The 19,253-nt window shown below is 33.8% G+C and overlaps 2 protein-coding genes across 2 annotated transcripts; one reads left to right on the top strand and one right to left on the bottom strand.

Annotated features, from left to right (window-relative positions):
• Window positions 1–466: 466 nt before the first annotated feature.
• On the bottom strand, window positions 467–1,612 carry LOC126837813 (golgin subfamily A member 6-like protein 22). The gene is made up of 2 exons (XM_050571765.1): window positions 1,405–1,612; window positions 467–1,321 (listed from the first exon to the last, which is right to left on the bottom strand). The coding sequence occupies exons 1-2, from the start codon at window positions 1,471–1,473 to the stop codon at window positions 467–469; spliced, it is 924 nt and encodes a 307-aa protein (XP_050427722.1). The 5' UTR covers window positions 1,474–1,612.
• Window positions 1,613–13,861: 12,249 nt separating this feature from the next.
• On the top strand, window positions 13,862–18,455 carry LOC126837812 (uncharacterized). Its single transcript, XM_050571764.1, has 7 exons — window positions 13,862–13,885; window positions 14,270–14,340; window positions 14,788–14,980; window positions 15,938–15,984; window positions 16,637–16,805; window positions 17,945–18,009; window positions 18,379–18,455. Exons 1-6 carry the CDS (start codon window positions 13,862–13,864, stop codon window positions 17,993–17,995), a joined length of 555 nt encoding a protein of 184 aa, XP_050427721.1. The 3' UTR covers window positions 17,996–18,009; window positions 18,379–18,455.
• Window positions 18,456–19,253: the final 798 nt, after the last annotated feature.

Raw genomic sequence — 19,253 nt, 5'->3', positions numbered from 1 at the left:
TTCCGGAGATGCGCAGGTCTATGTCGCCGCAATCGCCGGATGCCCTCAAAGTCGACACGACCCAAGCCGTCGTGCTCAAGCTCAGCCGGATCCGTGCGGGGGCAGAGTCGTTGAAAATCCACCTGTCGCACCTGTGTGCCACCGTGCGAAGCCGCGGCCGACGTTTCAACCGTGTCATATTTCATAAGCAACCGGCCTTTCAAACAGATCAAGAATTTCGTTAAAATCGTCACAAACATATTAATACTATGGATAACTTAAAGGTTGACATCGTCGACGCCCAAAAGCAGTGTGCTCGTCCGAGTGCGAGCAACCGAGTGCGAACAACCGGTTGTCAATTGCTGCTTGGTTCATGATTACATAACTGAACGCTCACTGAAATCATCAAGGGGTAGTAGTTAGATTAATAGTGAGGCGTGTGTTATAGTCCCTAAAAAAAAAAAAAAAACTGCTATTATTTGTATTTTCACTTACCGCCCTTATTGGCCATCTGCACGTTCCTAGGGCGGCGGCGGCGGGGACCATTTTCGAGCTGGTACAATGCCGTTTGGGTGCAATTTAAGCGATGCGTTTTTTTCCCTAATTTGAACTTTAAATCGTTTAGCTCGTCTGTCTTTATCTCCATCTCGCCCAAGTGTGCCGATTCTCTTTTTTTCATTTCTTTCTGCAGTACTTGGTATTTGTTTACTATGTCGTTGTACTTTGACTCAAGATTCTCTTTTTCTTCCTGCAGCTTTTCCAATTTGTTTAATATTTCGTCGTAGTTGGATTGTAGCTTTTCATTTGCTCCCTGCAGCTTTTGCCATATCGATTCTAACATTTCTTTTTCTCCCTGCAGCTTTTGAAATATCGATTCTAGCAATTCTTTTTCGCCCCGCAGCTTTTGAATTTGGTTTAGTATGTCTGCGTTATTTGATTCTAGCTTATCGTTTTCTCCCTGCAGCTTTTGACACATCGATTCTAGCTTTTCTTTTTCCGCTTGTAGCTTTTGACACATCGATTCTAGCTTTTCTTTTTCCGCCAGTAGCATTTGAATTTGGTTTACTACGTCGTCATAACTTGATTCTAGATTTTCTTTTTTTTCCTGCAGGTTTTGACGTATCGATTCGAGCTTTTCGTTTTCATGCTGCAGCATTCGCATTTTGTTTACTACATCATTGTAACTTGACTGTAGCTTATCTTTTTCTTCATGCAGCTTTCTCATTGCGTCATTGCTATTTGAAAGCACTCGCGCCCATTCGTTGTTTAAGTTGTCGATTTCTCTTGCGTGCTCACGACGCAATCTCTCATACTCCGCGGCGTACTTTGCGGCGCATTTCCTCTGTTTATAGTTATAATTATTATTATTATTATTTAAGAAGCACCGAGGCATTAGGGTAGGTTTACTGGACTGTCGATACTTACATTGTAATAGAGAAAACCAGCGCCGGTCACGACGCCGCCCGCTAATGCCGCCGCAATGTATTCATACATCCTTTAAAGACTTCGGTAAACTTGGAATGACTTGGAATGACTTGGAATGACTTGAAATGACTTGGATTGACTCGTAACAACAAAAAATACTTTCGCGTTGCGTGTCTGTTCGACGTCTGGTGAAACATTGGTTGTTTACTCGAGGTCGCTAACAAGTAATATTAATACTGAAATCGGCCAGCACAAAAGCCTAATAACTAAAAGCCTAACAACAGCTGTTATTACCTACACAGGTGCATATTGCTGTCGACCGAGTAATTAGTGCTGAACCGATGGATTTACGATTGGAAAAATAGACACATACCGTAGACACAAGCTGTAGCACATATTATATCAAACCCTTCGACTAGCATATACATGCATTTGTCGTCCCCTGAGATCTTTCCTTTGTCCGTGGCTCGACACCGTCGAGTGGGGCCAGTAAGACAACATTTTGTAGGCAACATTAAGCAACATCAGGCCGAGGCCCTGAGACCGGCGGAAGACGCGAAACTAGCAGGGTACGTCGTGGTTAAGCGCAGTAGTTTTAGTGGCAAATCGCGGCGCTAACAACCGCTGTTTCTTCGCGCGCCTGGCATCGTCGGACAGACCGTGATCTCGTGGATCTAACGAGGGATCGAGCGGCCTTCTATACGCCCTAGCGGCTGAGAAATCCGGGAAAACTCCCATTTTCATTTGAAAATTAGTAATTTTCAGGCTTTGTTATTTTGCATAGCAACGGCCGCCGGCGGCCGGGTAAGTTTTTTGGTTTTGGCGGGTTTTCGGTCAAGGAGTGGATTTTTATGCCATTTTGACGTCGGCGACCTGTCTGAATCGCGCCAGAACCTTAATGTAAAGGGCTGGTGACCCTAAGACAAAGGGTAATGGCGAAAAATCGCGTTTATTGTTAGTGGGGCCGTAACATATGGGGTACAATCGACCATTACCGTACATGTTTTCTCAAAAAAAAAAAATGAAAAACCCTATCACCACTAAGTCTTACAACATAAAACCGTCGTAGTCTTTGCCCTTAAGTACTTGAAGGTTTTTTGGATTTTGAGCGACGATAGGTACGGGTTTTTTGTGACGTTTTTTTTTTAGGGCAAAGTCGTTTCGACGGCCAACTCATTTTTTTTTTTTGACATCACCGAGAAACGCTGTCACGTCTTGTCACGGCTTTATATAATAGTACACAGTGCTTTGGTGTCGTTAAACGCCGTTTTACCGGTACGGGGTGCCGGTCGACGGGGAGTTTTTTTTGTTTTGTCGAGCTCATGAGTACTTAAAACCTATGTCCATATCTGTTATCTTTGCCGGCGTATTAGGCTGATCGGATCACTGTAGTTATTCTTCTAAAGAGAAAGAAAAAATTGTGTAATATAAATCCGCTGACGATAATAGATTTTTTTTTTGTCTAGAAGCCGATAGGTCAAGTTAAATTGATTTTTTTTGAGGCTTCAAATGTTTCTAACCGTTGAAATATAAATTAAAAAATAAAAAAATACAAAATAGGTAGTTTTGCCTGACTCGATTCGAACCCGAAACCTCTTGATTATTAGTTCAAAGTGTTAACCGTTACGCCACTAAGACATATTCACATTAATGGGTAATTGTTTGGGTATTTAACGTGGAACCGTTTAACTTCACTCAAAAAAAGTTGACATAAAAAAATTTAAAAAAAATATTGAAGTCATTAATCGAGAGGAGTTTGCATACTTACACACGGACAGAAGAAATATATATATATATATATATACTTAATGACGTCAGCACTGTGAACGACCCCTGCCATAAGACATGTCCATGTCAAAAAAAAAAAAAATGCAGTCAGAACGATTGAACGTGGTAACTAATAAAACGAACCCCAATCAGAGGGTGGACAAGTAATATAACAAAAATAATTTGACAAAATTGAACTTTTTCTTATTTATTTTCAAGTAAATGCATAAATGTCGCGGGTACGCCGTCTTTAGGTCAGAGAATTCGGTCAAGGTGGCTTTAAACTAGAATATTATGAGATAGGACAAACTAACAAAATATAATATATTTAAAACACTGACAAGATAAGAGTGCACTCTATATTCGAGAGATTAAACAAACAATATAATGTATTCCGAATGCACGACTCGGTCATGATCTGCCCTTATCTAACTTTTGAAGACCTTTATTTTATGGTCTCGCCCCATTCCGGTTTAATATTTTCCGGATCGTTTCCTTTTTTTTACGATGCTATCAATATACCCTGTTTATCCCTCCTTCTCTCTCTCTCTCTCTCTCTCCAGCTCATTTGCTTCCACGTACAAAATGACAATATTTTAGGTATAATATTTTTAAAAAAAACTGAACTGAAAAATGTCCGTTATATGGGTTGGAATGCAGTATTGTCCAGTATTGATTCGTTGTCTAATTTGCTTTGGTCGTTCATACCAAACGATACCTATTCAAATAGATATATGAATTATGACTATATAATATGAAAACATTTTCGAATATTGATTTAGCAGGCACGTCGTCGACCTTAATTACTGTTGTAAACAATTCCTACCCCGTGCTGCCCGACAAATCCCATTAGAGAACCCCAAAAGGATTTATTATCCGGTACACGGCTGGATGTAGACAATTTAGCTGCATTTACTATTCCGAACACGACTCGAATAAATAGGATTTTTGTCTTTGGAAAGAGGCAAATTTGGATTATTATTACAGATATCGCATTTCATACGGTGCCCACTCGAGTGCCCGTTAAAAAGTCTTAAAAAAAAATTAACAAAAAATGCAAAAAAAATTCTCCTTTGGCTCTTCTGATCTACTGTTACTCGTTCTTTAATCTTCGCTAAAAATCTTCGCTACATGTCATAAAAATAGACATGTCTGTTTTTTCTGGTGAGCCCTTGAATTTTGACTGATCGTATAGGTAAACATTTTATTTTTTAAACAATTAAATTCAAATAAATTATAAAACTGTTAATTCATTTACTTACTGGAATGTTTAATATTTCTATTGAATTAACAGGATGAAAATTGTCCAGTCCAGTAATGTCAGCCTGTATGTACTGTCGGTTCATCCTTATATTACATCATAATATTAAATACCGTCAAATTAATGTAATTACTAAAAAAAATCGAATTATTCACTTACTGAATCATTGAATACAACTTTTGAACAAGGAGGCCCAACGTTTTTAAACTGAGATGTCCGGTGAGCTAGTCCAACCCTGAATTTATACCTAACATTAAATTTTGTCGTACAAAATGGCGCACACCCGCCTATCACGTGCGTGCGCTCAAATGGGACCTTCTGATTGGCTGATTGAACGCTATTGTGTAAACGAAAAACAGCAGCCATTTTCTAACAAGGGCAGGTCACAGTAAAGGCGTGACGGATTTTCTTCAAATTGCGAATATAAATGTTATTTATTTTTATGTTTTACATCATTTATTATACTTCTCGTACAGATGATTGAATTACACATTTGTTTTGTATAATTGCACTATTTTAGAATTCAACCTGTAAAGTTGTAGGACTATTAATACACGTTAATGATTAATTACACTTATGACATATTATGACTATTACATAGTAAAAAAAAATGTTGTTTTACTCGTTTACTAGTTTTTTAAATTCAAATGTTACAATTTTTATTTAAATCGCCAAAAGCCGCGAACAAAAAATAACCTATTTTGGTTGTGCTGGAATACACTTATTTGCGTTTTTGCTCGGTTGGGTTTTAGTGAGTTCTGTGTATACAATCTGTCCAATTTCTCCAGCGCATGTGCGAGTGTGTGTTCCACTTCACTGAAAGTTTTCCCCTGCGCAGTTATCGCTAAATCGTCGGCATACAGGAAACGACGAGTAGTTCCCATAATGGCCTGGTCATTTGTATAGACATTAAAGAGTATTGGTTATGAAATGTATTAAAAAAAACATTTTTGGGTTTTTAAAAAGCTCGGAATTTTAACAGCTGATTAAAAGCTATCCGAATAGAATAAATAATAATAATGGCTTTTTAAATCATTGTTAGGTATTATTGGTTGTTATTTATTATTATATAACAGAATTCAGTTTTACGTTATTCTTATAACAGTATTCAGTTTTTCGTTATTCTTATAACAGTATTCAGTTTTTCGTTATTCGTCATCACGTCTCAGCAACATACTCGATTTTGTGAAACATGATGTCACTTAAATTGTATGCGGCCGGCGGATTTGTGGCGGGGTTCGGTTGTGCCTACCTGGTTGACTATTGCTGCTCTCGGTGGTTACAATCCGTACGTATGAATTTCAAAAATATTTCATTGTCATACTTAGGGAAACGGTCGCACACACAACTCCGCTTGTCCAGGGCCAGCTGACAATCTTTACGTGTTAAGGTAAGCGTCCATATGTCCGCATCGGACGGGTCGTTTCAACCGGATGTACAATTTTTCCAGTATTGGCTATAGCACACTAAAATCCGTCCGATGCGGACTTGTGGACGCGCACCTTTAAGGCCGGGTGCAAGAAAACGATTATCTATTGAGTTTTTGGGCATACGTAAACCGCGCCCCGTTTATAATTTGGTTTAAAAAACGTATGTGTAAACTGCGCCCGAGTTTTTATCAAGTGGAAAAAGATTAGTACCTACATGTAAGCTGCGCCCAGCTTCTCGTCATCGGTATGAAATGCAAACAGCGTCCGAATCAATAAAATCACGGGAATATTAACATTTTAGGGTTTCTACCACTTTTACCAAATTGCATAAATTGCCATGACGAGGTTTCTTGTCAGCATGTGGAATTAGCATTGATAATGAGGACGGCAGATATCCGAGTGTTTTAGCACTCGCTCGCTATTTGGCCTCGGATAAACATACATGGATGTCGCTTTCATTTAACACAATCGTACATTATTATTATAATGTATATATATATAAGTTTAATACAATATAATACAGGGTGGGCCACGGAAATAGGGACAAAAATAGATGGGTTTTTCTCAACATTGAATGGGAGTAGGCAGGTCTAGATAAGCTCATTCGATCCGTCAGATAATGCCATTTAGTTATCACTATAGCGCAGTGGAGTGTCGTTCACCGTGTGTTTGCGTACGACGCGTTTGTGAAAAACAATGAATCGATAGTTAAGGTGCAGCGTGCCCCCGCTGCCAACGAATAGGGTCAAAAATAGATAGACGTAACTCAGTATATTTTAGATGTACAAACATTTTATTAATATTTTATGATATGTAAATGAGTGCCATTTCATTTTTTAAAAATTACATCAGACATATGACGGCCATCTTCTTTATAGCATGAAACAAGTCCGACGTTGAAATAAAGCCCGAATGCACGCCTTTTCACGCCTGTAAAAAACTAGGTATTAGGCATTTAACAGGAGTCCCTTCTCACCCGACAACACACGAATCTCCCGCTCAACTCATGTTGGGTCATTCGACACGAACACTATTTGATTTATTAATACCAAACACCAACGAAGTAGTTATTAATAATCAAGTAACACAAATAAAAAACGGGGGTAAAAGAGACTTAAATTTAGATAAGGGGGATGGTGTGTTAGTTAAAGATTACAGAAAAACAGGTGAAAATTGGCAGAAGGGTACAATTACTGATAATATTAGTCATAATACTCATAAAGTAGTTTTAAATGATGGTTCTGACTAAGGCACAATGATCAGATATGGCCACACGGCCAAAAAGAAAATGAGTTATCTCCTGCTTCTAATTATTCAGACACGCCTAGTGTTGACCAAACAAACTCCATGCAACATATGGTGCAATTGTCTACCATACGCGAGTGCTACACCGGCACAACTTGTCATTCGTGTAATTTGGGTTTCATAACAAACATCAGCGAATATTATTATTTATATTAATCTAATTGTGTATAACAATGTCCATAATAAAAATAAGGAATAGGAGAGGAGAAATGTGACCGCCTTGGGGAACTCCAGAGGTAGTAGGAAAACGTGAGGATAGATGGTCGTTTACTTTAACTTGTTGACATCTGTTTGACAGGTAAGAGCTAAACCAGGATCGAAGAGGATCAGAGATGCCTATGGATTTAAGTTTAGAAATAAGGATTGAATGGTTAACAGAGTCGAACGCCTTACTAAAATCAGTTATATATATATATATAACGTCTACTTGAAGGCCAATTTCCGTAGATTTTATTAAGTTAGATAGAAAACAAATCTAATTAGTGTCGGTCGACCTGCCAGATAAAAAACCATGTCGATTGGAGTCTAAGGTATTTTTAAATGTCTGTGCGAGAGTGGACATTATGAGTTTTTCTAAAAGCTTAGGAATTGGAGCGAGTTTTGCTTTTGGTCTGTAATTAGATACTATAGATTTTCCCCGGTTTTAAAATAATAGACACATTCTTTTAGGCCGACCGCGTCTACGCATGATACTCTGTTGCTCCAATTGCGAAATATTAATATAACTTATACACTACTCTAATTAATACTAAATATTTCAGGGGTTCATAACAGTGTATCTGAGTATTTTATAAATTATTTAATGATATCTAAGCCCGACGACGAAAGAGTGACACGTTTGCGAATTATTTAGTAGATTATTATAGTGTGAAGAAATCAGTATCCACCTGAAATATGGCTCAAGCATCAGAAGAGCCATTTTTAACCATCAATGCATGCGAGTCATTCCATACCCATTTTAGTTCTAGTTTTTAAACAACTCATCCAAATATTTTTATGTTTTTAGAAAAGTTAAAAGCAATTTTAATAGAAACATACCTACATTAAATTAAATAGTATAAATGAACCTTAACTTCACTCGATAAGAACTCGGGCGCAGTTAACATGTAACCTTTTTACACTTGATAAAAACTCGGTCGCAGTTTACATATTGTATGATTTTGTGTTTACCTGTGCCTTGGGCGCAGTTTACAATCGCCGATAAGAGATAAGTGAGATAATTATAGATAAGACCATATTATTAAAGATTTATTTTTCGGATCTAATTACAAAAAAAACAGTACAGTGGGGTCGGGGCATAGTGGGGACGGAGCATAGTTGGGTCGGGGCATATTGGGGACGGGGAGGTCACAGGTTTACAGGAATTTTTAAATCTGAAAGTGATAAAATCACTTTCGAAAAAACGCTTCGATGCAAATCGGTAGTTAGTATTTTCAAGCCAGTACAGTCCAAACCAAGCACAGTATAAACCAGCAAAGTTAGAAAGTTTTAAATGAAGGTTCTGTATTTACAAATGAGCATCAAAGCGTTAATTTGAAAGTGATTTTATCCGAGAGGACTAGTACAGTAGAGTATTGGCATAATGTAATCAAAGCAATGAGGAAACGGAGAGGTCACAGGTCTACAAGAATTATTATAAATAAAAGTGATAAAATTGAATAAAATCGCTTTCAAATAAACGCTTTGATGCTCATTTGTAAATACAGAACCTTCATTTAAAACTTTCTAACTTTGCTGGTTTATACTGTGCTTGGTTTGGACTGTACTGGCTTGAAAATACTAACTACCGATTTGCATCGAAGCGTTTTTTCGAAAGTGATTTTATCACTTTCAGATTTAAAAATTCCTGTAAACCTGTGACCTCCCCGTCCCCAATATGCCCCGACCCAACTATGCTCCGTCCCCACTATGCCCCGACCCCACTGTACTGTTTTTTTTTTTTTTTTGCAAAAACTTAGTGGACCAAATAACACATATACAATGTCTTGTTATATTTTATTGGAATGGTCGACGATTCATGTTTCAATCGTTTGTACTCCATAGTTTAAATTATAATCGCTTATTCTCAATAAAATTAATATTTATGTATTATATACTTCTATTAAAGCAATCACACACAAACTATTTATACTTCACAGATTATATTATTTCAAAGCTATATTATACTTCTATTTTACTAGATTGACAATGTACAAAATAAAATGCAACTAAAAAAACCTTTTCATAGATCCTTAAAATGTAAAGGGTGGGATAGTGAAACGGATTTTACCATTTAAATACATTAGAAAATCGCCGTTTTACTGCCTCATCCTGTATAATAATTTCTTGTTATTTTCTAAAGAAAAATCGATTTTCTTACATTTAAATTAAAATAAATCGTATACTGGTACTGTGATGGAGAAAACAATAAATTTTACCTACATTTATTACTTATTAGTTAAATATTACTAACGTGTATAGCCACAAGCAAACGGTGTGCAGGTGGTTTTATACGAAGGTGGAAATTTAACACCGAAAATTATGTAAAGAAAATATTTTTTTATAATAAAATATTTTTTACAATATGTAAATAAAAATAATAATACTCGGAACGACAGCGGATTGACACTCCGGATCAATTTTAAATCAATAACTGATAATCGAATTATCGAATACTGACTGGCAACTACCTACAAATGTCATCACCCCCCGACCTCTCTCTCACACTCCATGACCGGCTCGGGCCGATAAGGGATTTTTCGTTCCCACCTGTACCGTGTACATAAGACGGTGGACAGTTGATAACGCGATCGGGCGTTTATATGGTCACGATCAAATATTATTTTGTCTCGAAAATTGATAATTACAACAACTATACAATATAGTATAAACAACTCATGTTATCATTTCTCACGTAATGGCTGCCAATTAAAATTAAATTAGTTTCTTAAATTAAATTCAGTCATTCCGCAAAAAGTTCAAGTCCAAATCGATTTTATATCAACTGTGACTTAATAAAATCCACACCCAGTTAGTTATATTCTGTTGACAAATTGTTTTTTATTAAATAATGAAAATTGATAAAATAAACATCAACTACGTCATAAAAGTTTTATACAGCGCAATACAAGTTACAACCAGAATAAAAACTAGCGTTTTTGTAGAGATTTAAAAATACTATTTGAAACGACATACAATATTTTCTATCATAACTGATTTCATAATTCATTACGGAGCAGATAAGAGCGCGCATCAATATGCCACAGTTACAGTGTATACAGATAAAAAAAAAACATACATCAGAGTAAAACCAATACCTTCTCGCTTTGCATCGAAGCTAAAACATTTTTCTGGATTTTTGTGAAAAAGGCATTAAAAGGGGTCAAATTATATGTTTTTGGGGTCGGTGATTACGAATTTGTTATCAGTTCTCAATTTTAATCAGCCAGAAAGAACTTAAGTAAAAAAAAAAAAAAATTGAACTTTGTGTCAACTTAAAGTCAAAAGTGTTACTTGAGCACAAAACTCAATAGTATCATTCTGCATAGATCTACATAAAATTGTTTTAATGATTTGATATCAATTTTTTTAAGATTTTAAGTGTTTTTTGTTAAAATATACGCAATCTGCGAAAACACAGTTTTCCGGCTATTAAAAAAAAACTGTAGTGCCGAATTATTTTTCCGTTTAATATGTTATGGATACATATGAGTTCCAACTACTGGCAAATTTTCAACCCAAAGGTCTTAAAATTACGGCTAAAAACCGCGAAAAACAAAAAAACCTGTACCCCCCCTAGGGGGGTGGGCATTGGGTTAAATTCAAATTTGATATAACTGACGTGCGCGGGCATACTAAATAAATATTTCTTATAAATTTCAACTCGATCCGACTGTTTTTCTCGAAGCTATAGCCAGTAAAAGTTCTAACTTAAAAACTCGTACGGTTTTTTTTTTGTTTTTTCAACTTTCGCCTGTGAAGAGTTAAACTTTTTCAACTTTTACCCCCCAAAGTACCAACTAGATGAAAATTGCGATTTATAGAGTTGCTATTCGAAGGAATTGGTCCAGTATTAAAGAAGTTACAGTGTATACAGATAAAAAAAAAACATACATCAGAGTAAAACCAATACCTTCTCGCTTTGCATCGAAGCTAAAAATGTATCTACTATTTGGTATAATAAAACAATAGTACAAATATTATGTTTAATTTTAAATAGGAATTCCAAAAAGTAAATATGAAGAGTTTATTACATTTTATTTTATTAGCAGAAGTAACAAAAAACTCTAAACGTATTTTATTATAGGTACTACCTATACTTACGACTTCAATATTTCTAATTAAATAACACATTATACTGATAGGAGTCGATTACTTGTATATTTTCCTCATAAACTTATGTATGCGAACAGGGATGTTCTTAGAATATAAGAACATTAATATTGATAGTTAATTTTCTTCTTTATACTTAGTCAGCCAAGGTAAACGGCCGTAAACCACGTCCAGAAAGTAATCATAATAATTACAACATACAATTTTACTTAAATTATTTCTATATATATTTTTTTTACATCCTAAACTTTTCTGGTACACTGATCAATATAATTACCGTGAAGTAATATAGGACTAGAAGTGGAATAACGGTACAATAGGAGCTACTTTGTTTTGTTATTTGATAGTTAGCAAACTAGGTATAGGTATAGGATTTGTATATTTTACCTTCTATGTACTTGTCTATTTTACATGATTTTTCGAACCATAATTCATAAGGAGATTTGCTTACTTGACCCGAATTACCTGTGCGTTTTAACACAAACATTGCTAAGTTAACTGCCTCTGTCCACAATGATTTTAGAAAATTCTTGGAATAGATTTGTAATAGAAGAAAAGCAAGGGGGAAGTGGCGATGAATGGCTATTTTTAATATTTATAAATTAGTCTCTTAATCGGGGTGTGTATGTGTGTATATTTACTACAAGAACTCACTTCCTGCCTCTAGACTTACTATTACACAGTGTTATAATATTGTATATAGTACATACCTTGTCGTGTTTTCTAAAAGGTTTGTTCGGTCGCTTCGCGACTTATTGAGCTTACAATTTTATTACATTTTTTCAACTAATTATACATGTGTTATTATTTATGTTAACCTAGGATGATAACCAAAACGCTAAGGCAACATTACCAAACACACATTACGCTGAAGCTTCTGTAGAAAGTTTGGAACAGTCTTCTGAATATAAGGTAAGTCTCTTCTTCTTCTTGTTAGTAACATTGTTATTTTATGAATTAGCTGAAAATAATGTTATCATCTTTTAATAAACAAATGCAATGATACAGTGCCTATTTACATTTCCCCCTTTTTTTACAATCCATAAATGCTTATAAGCTAACCTAACCTAACCTAACCTAACGATTGTACGCCCCAAAAGCTGTGGTAGTCTATTACAGTTGTAATAAAAAAAAAAATATGCCAAAACTGGAGTAGAGAAATATTAAACCTCGAGTTGTTATTTACATATATTTAAATATTGTATTAATTAGCTTTTTTGCGTTTAGGGAGAAGAGAGACAATTAGACGAGGAGGTCGAAGAGGTCCCACGTGGACCAAAGCCGGATTTGGTAAGTCTAAAATACTAAAAAATTGACTATGGCCAAATTTTTTTTCACCTTTTTTTACAATCAATAAATGCTTATAAGCTAATTTCCTAACCTAACCTAATTTTTTTTTTTTCTTACATTATATCAAAGACTGGGGGGTGACACAAATGTTAGTCATTTCACCCCCCCAGCCCTCATCGTTAGGTGGAAGTTTATTTCACCGTGCTTTCTGTCGTGCCATGATTTAATACCGGTGATCAATCGGTGGGTCCACCGTTCATTGGGGGACGCGTTCCATCTTGTCTGCCAGGAGGAAAAAAGGGCCTCACGAGCTCTTGATTTGACTACGCTCTGATCCAGTAGATTTTTTTGATTAAACACCAGCTGGCGCTCCGTAGCTAAGAGGTTGCTAATAATTTCAATTTAATTTCCGTGTATTGCTGTTTTAGCACTTGTATAATAAACAATTTTATTGTTACATTATAATCAGAATGAGAGGCTCTATAAGCAAAACGCTGATAGCATAAAAATCTGATAATTTTTTTTGATATTTGTTTAAATCTTGAATTTGTTTTATTGAATTTAAATGATTGAATATTTTGCAATTTTTTCGTTTTTGTTTGGTCTTAGAGCACTGATATTAAAATTTTTAAATTAAACTATTTAATTTAATGTAAGTTTCTAACTGTATTTATTTTATTTTTTCTATAAACATAACAATTTCTGGGTGTATAGTATAAAAACTTGAATTACAGAATACTCAGATACACTTTCTGGGCTTAGAAATGGTATACCATAGCATTGAACTATTCACCTTCTAATATCACTGTTCTTATCTTTGTAGTCAATTCTCAAGCCGTTTTGCTGGATATTTTTATTCCACGATAGTGTTAGATAAAAGCGACATCCGTGTAACTTTATCTAAAGGCGAAACAGTTTTACATGAAAATTGAATAGTTTTCTCGAAATCTATTACAACATCGGGCGGTGATATCGTAATATTGTTTTGAAAACCATATTCACAAATTGATTTTAGGCAAAAAGTGCAAGATATTGTACTTTTATTGGATAGTAAACATATAACGAGTGTTATATAATAGCCGTTGATAAAACCATGTATTGTAAACATTTGTGTGAAGTAATTAGGGTAGTATGAAAATGTACCGCCCATGTAAAACCATTTTGTTATTGCAAGAGTATTTAAATTAGAAACGCAACTGAAAACTACACATTTGAACTCCTTGTTGTTTATTAATACAAATAACTCTTATCTATTTGTTTGAACACCGCGTTCGTCAAGAACTAATTGAACTTCTTCAATAGATTAAGGGAGTGGAGGTCATTATAGGTTGGCTTACCTGTCAATCTGTTTTTACATATTACGTACCATGATCCTATAAACTTCCAGTAAAATATTTTAAAAAAAAACAATTTGGTTTGTACAATTATAATAGAGTAATTAAAATAGTATACTATTACACATTAAGTTTACACTAATTATTTAATTTTTTATATATTTCAGACTGCAAGGGACGCTTTGCCGTTAAATGACCGGTTGGCCACGGCCACTGAAGCGTCCGAGGAATTAGAGCAGTAAGTCTTTTTAGACATTTTGTCAGCGGTTTCATAATTTCAGGTTCTTTAAAAATAACTATTTATATAAAATTAAAAAAAATTCTTTAATGATAAACAATAATCAAAATCCACAAAAGCTTCAAAAATTTTCGTTTTTAAAAAATTATCAAATTTATTTTTATAAAAAATGTACATTTAAATACAATATATTAAGTATAAAAAACCAATGAGGGGGAACTGTTAGCCACACGACTACTTTCCCTCAATTTGAATTTATTTGGAAAATATACTTTTCAAAATAAGAAAATAAAATATGTTAGAACATAAGTACTTACTAACCTTATACAGCTTGAATACAGTTCTAAATGAAATTAGTATTAACTATTTGGTTTTGCATGCTTATCTATTTCCTAATAACCTGTGTTTGTACATCTTTTTAATGTTTTGAAATTTGTAAATTTAAAGGATTAAAAACATACTAATAGAAGAAAAGCAACATGTGATAGCCAAATGTCAACAATATTACGAAGAAATAAGGCTTTTAGCAGTAACCGAAAATAGCCCTCTAACAAGGGCCAGAAATAAAAAATTAAGATTGTGTTTGTCCAAATGTCAAGATTTAAAAATTTTTATAGAAGATCTGGAAAGTGGTCCTGAGGTAAGTACGGCCCTGTATGCCGACTACATTTACGCTCGGTTCGCTTGGCACGGGCCGTTTTGTCGGCTATTCGACGCACCTGTTTTTTTGCGAGAGAGGGGTCCAGCCGACACATAATTGACTTGCGGTCATTTTTTTTTCTATAAAAACTATAAAGTTATCTAGATAAGATAACGGACAATTGAGTAATATATCATCTAGATAAGATATTGAATTATTCATTTAACATTTATCTAGCTAAAAGATAAAAGATAAATACAATTTTATCTAGATGAAAAATAGATAAATTATATTTTAACCTTCATAAAATATGTTATACGAAAATGTATGAGTGAACATTTTATATAAATACTTATATACTTTTGTGATATATACTTAGCAGAGAATTAAATATTAAAATTTGATAACTGCTACAAATGAATTACTTTTAAAACCGCAAACAAATATTACACTTAACATATTTTTCCAAAGTTTATATAATAGTATATCTATCTAACACAAATAATAAAAATAATTTGACAGTTAACAGTAATTTTTGATCCGTCAACCGACAGTATTTTGTAATATTTGCCATCCAGTAGATAATTTTGATTTTTATCGATCGCATTTGTAGACTCTGCTGGTTGTGACCCCGCAGGATTGTTAATTTGGTATTGATCACCCTCGTGACATCTTGTGATTTTTTTTGGTTTATTTAAAATGTTTGAAAGCGTACGAAAAGCTTTAGTTACTGACAATTTTATACCCAACTTGTCTGCGATATTTTCTACTATTTCAATACTCTATTCAGAATAAGAGCGGTCCGGGTTGCACATTTTATGTACCATGATCCTATACACTTGCAGTAAAATATTTAAAAAAAACAATTTGATTTGTACAATTATAATAGAGTAATTAAAATAGTATATTATTACACATTAAGTTTACACTAATTATTTAATTTTTTATATATTTCAGACTGCAGAGGACGCTTTGCCGTCTACGGCAGAAATGGAATTAGAGCGGTAAGTTTTTTTAGACATTTTGTCAGCGGTTTCATAATTCATAATAAATTCATTATTGACAAACAATTTTCAAAACCTATGAAAGATTTTTCATTGGATTTCATTTGGTGGGTTACTGAACATAAATATAGTTGGACAACTAAATTTGATATAATCATCTACAAAAGTACCGTCACGTCGTAATTAATCTATAATATTCGATGGGGTGACAGGGGTGCAATTTGACTTAAAAATTAATTAATGATAAACAATGTTCAAAATCCACAAAAGCTTCAAAAATTTTCGTTTTTTAAAAATTATCAAATTTATTTTTATATTTACAAAAAATGTACATTTAAATACATTCTATTAAATATACAGAACCAATGAGGGGGAACTGTTAGTCACATGACTACTTCCCCTCAATTTGAATACATTTGGCAAATATACTTTTCAATATAAAAAAATAAAATGTGTTAGAACATATACTCTAATCAGAATAAGAACAGGCTTCGGCGGCACGAACACTGCCGCCGGTGGGGGCTACAGACGAAATGTAAAATGGGCGGTGCCTGACCGCCGCCCGACGAAAACTGGTCGGCCGCCGAAGCCTGTTCTTATTCTGAATATAGTATAGCATCATTTTAATGTTATAAAATTTGTAAATTTCAAGGTTACATAAAGAAATTAAAGATAAAAAGAGAAATTTACAAAGGACAATTGAAGCGGACAGACAACAATTATATGGCAACCATGGCGTGAACAAAAAAAGGATAAATAGGAGTATTTCAAGAAACCTCGTTATCAGATCATTTTTAGTTCATCTTAAAGATCGTATCCAGGTGAGTACGGCCCTGTATGCCGGCTATATTTGATAAGATATGGTTTACTAGTAGAGCAGAGCCAAACAACAACTCGTTCAAACGGTCCAACAATAATTCAACTATTACATTTAGTATTATGTATAACAAATTAGAGGTGTACGCTGCTGGGCATATTCAAAATATAAATAAAAAAATGTATTACCTACATGTGAATACCGTACAGTTTTAGAGTGACATCATTAAAATAAATTAATATTGTTTTTTTCCCACTAAAGTTTCATTACAAATTTGACGAAGTTCCACTTTTGAAATTAAATGCAACCGTTTGTGTTTCATTAATTCTAGTAACAAGTGATTTCGTTCATTCGTGTTAACGCTTACCCAACCAATGATAAAATCAAATATCTAAAATATACATTTTGTATTTAAGTATACAACCTTCATTAAAATAATTAAGTATTTTTACTAGTAAATAGAATAATGTACCTTTTCTTCAGAGTCAACTACTAAATCGTCACACTTCCCTATGAACTCGACAACGTCATTAAACTGCATTTCATATAGTTTTCCTAATGCAATATTCGAGTTCACAATTGTTCACTATAGAAATGCCTTTGTATTATTTGTTAATTAAAACTGAAGGGGCTGCGGGGAAAACAGATCAATGTCAATTTTTTTTTTTGAAAATAAGATTTTGGTATCAAATTATTTGTATTGACGTATTGTATTTTTCATGCACTCGAATCAAGGAAAAAAACAGATTAATCGAGAGTAACGACCGCCGGAAATTTAGACATACAGGCAAAATGTATTACGTTTTGAAGTTAAAAACATGATTTTCTCAGAATAAACAATAATTGACATTGATCTTTTTTCCCCGCAGCCATTTAACTGTTTCAGCTCTAGATCAAACCTGATAACTCATGTACATTTTTTTAAAAAATTACCACCAATTAAACTATAAATATTTTCGTCTGACAGAAGCTTGGAAGTCTGCATAAAACCAACACAATTATTATGATTTATATTTGTATATTATTATTTACAGTTGTCTATCCCCCTCTTAACATTTGTGTCTCAGATCTTAGTTCTTACACCCTAGAGTTCCTGGAAACTATAATAAATATGAGCCTGATTTAAAAAAAATTGATTTTCAGAAACGAAGTGTTAATATCAGAGAGCCACGGCCAGGACTATTCGAGTGTTAGGCCCATTTACATAAGTAAGTATATCATTTTTTTTTTCATATTTTAAAAATATTAAAACCAATTTTATTTTGATACGTTTTTGAATAAGGATTTCATTCCAACAATAATAATACTTTTACAAATAAATCTGTCAATAAATTGACATGGTGTACATTTTTTAAAAAACAATTTATTCTTAGTTATTGCCTAAATAAAACTCCTTGAAATCAGCCCACTTAAGAGGATTCTTAATATTTCTTAGTTTAACAGAATATTTAATATTAATTTCTAACTCTTTCGGCTAACTCGTCTTTACATATTTGTATACTGTAAATAATTCTTCGTCAATCTTTAATGTCTCTATTATTTTCTCTAATTTTATGTCGAACTAAATCTATTTACAGCATATTGGACATCAACATCAACCATCATCATGAACGACACATGACCAGACTAGGCCCGCAACAGTAGTGATCCTGGTGAATAACACCAGGGTCCAACCACAATTATTATGTCAATTATTATTAAAGTATCAATATTTGTAACTTGTGTTTTAAGTATAATATTTCATTCTTTTATATCAACTCCTTTACATATATATTTTTCTTGAAACTTTGATATTAAACTTTCAAGATGTCCTAAGGAGTTGATACTATCAGAAACTTTCTCGTATAAAATACTGTTGTCAGAATATATTAGTTCAATAGGAATTATTTTTCCTAAATAACTGCATTGTACATGCAGTGCCGTATTTCCCAGTAAACACTATAAGCTAGTGCTTAGGGCGGCAATTTCTCAAGGGTGGCAAATAATTTTTAATATTACAATATTTTACTATATATAACTAGAACTGAAAGAAATGCTACTATTTATAAAATGTTTTTAGACTAACGGGATTGTGATAATATTTATTGTTAAGGTGATTTTCAATTTCAAAATCGTAGAGTCTATCGCCCAATTATAGCATTGCTGCACTATTTATAAATTTTCCGTTGTCATGTTGTTTTTATACGACTTGACAACAGACAAGTGGATACGACGATCGTAAAATAAGTTAATGGTAATAAATTAGAAAAATATAACATGGGTTGACCGTTGACGATTGTGTGTTTATCTGTATCTAATCATGAAATCAGTTTTTATTTTTAAGTCTATACAATATGCCTATTTCTATAAGTGTGTATACTGGGAAATGACACTGTGTCTATATCACAAAATATAATATTTAATAAAAACCCAATCATTAGTCGATGCAATCGCGAACGAGCTCATGTGGCAT

The sequence above is a fragment of the Adelges cooleyi genome, unplaced genomic scaffold (genome assembly GCF_023614345.1).
Source record: "Adelges cooleyi isolate 19-005CV unplaced genomic scaffold, UGA_ACOO_1.1 ACOO_flye_CR_arks_rails_tigmint_CR_PRNA_3, whole genome shotgun sequence".
NCBI lineage: Eukaryota > Metazoa > Arthropoda > Insecta > Hemiptera > Adelgidae > Adelges > Adelges cooleyi.
Note: the sequence above shows the minus strand (reverse complement) of the source record. Positions and strands in the feature narration are given on the sequence as shown.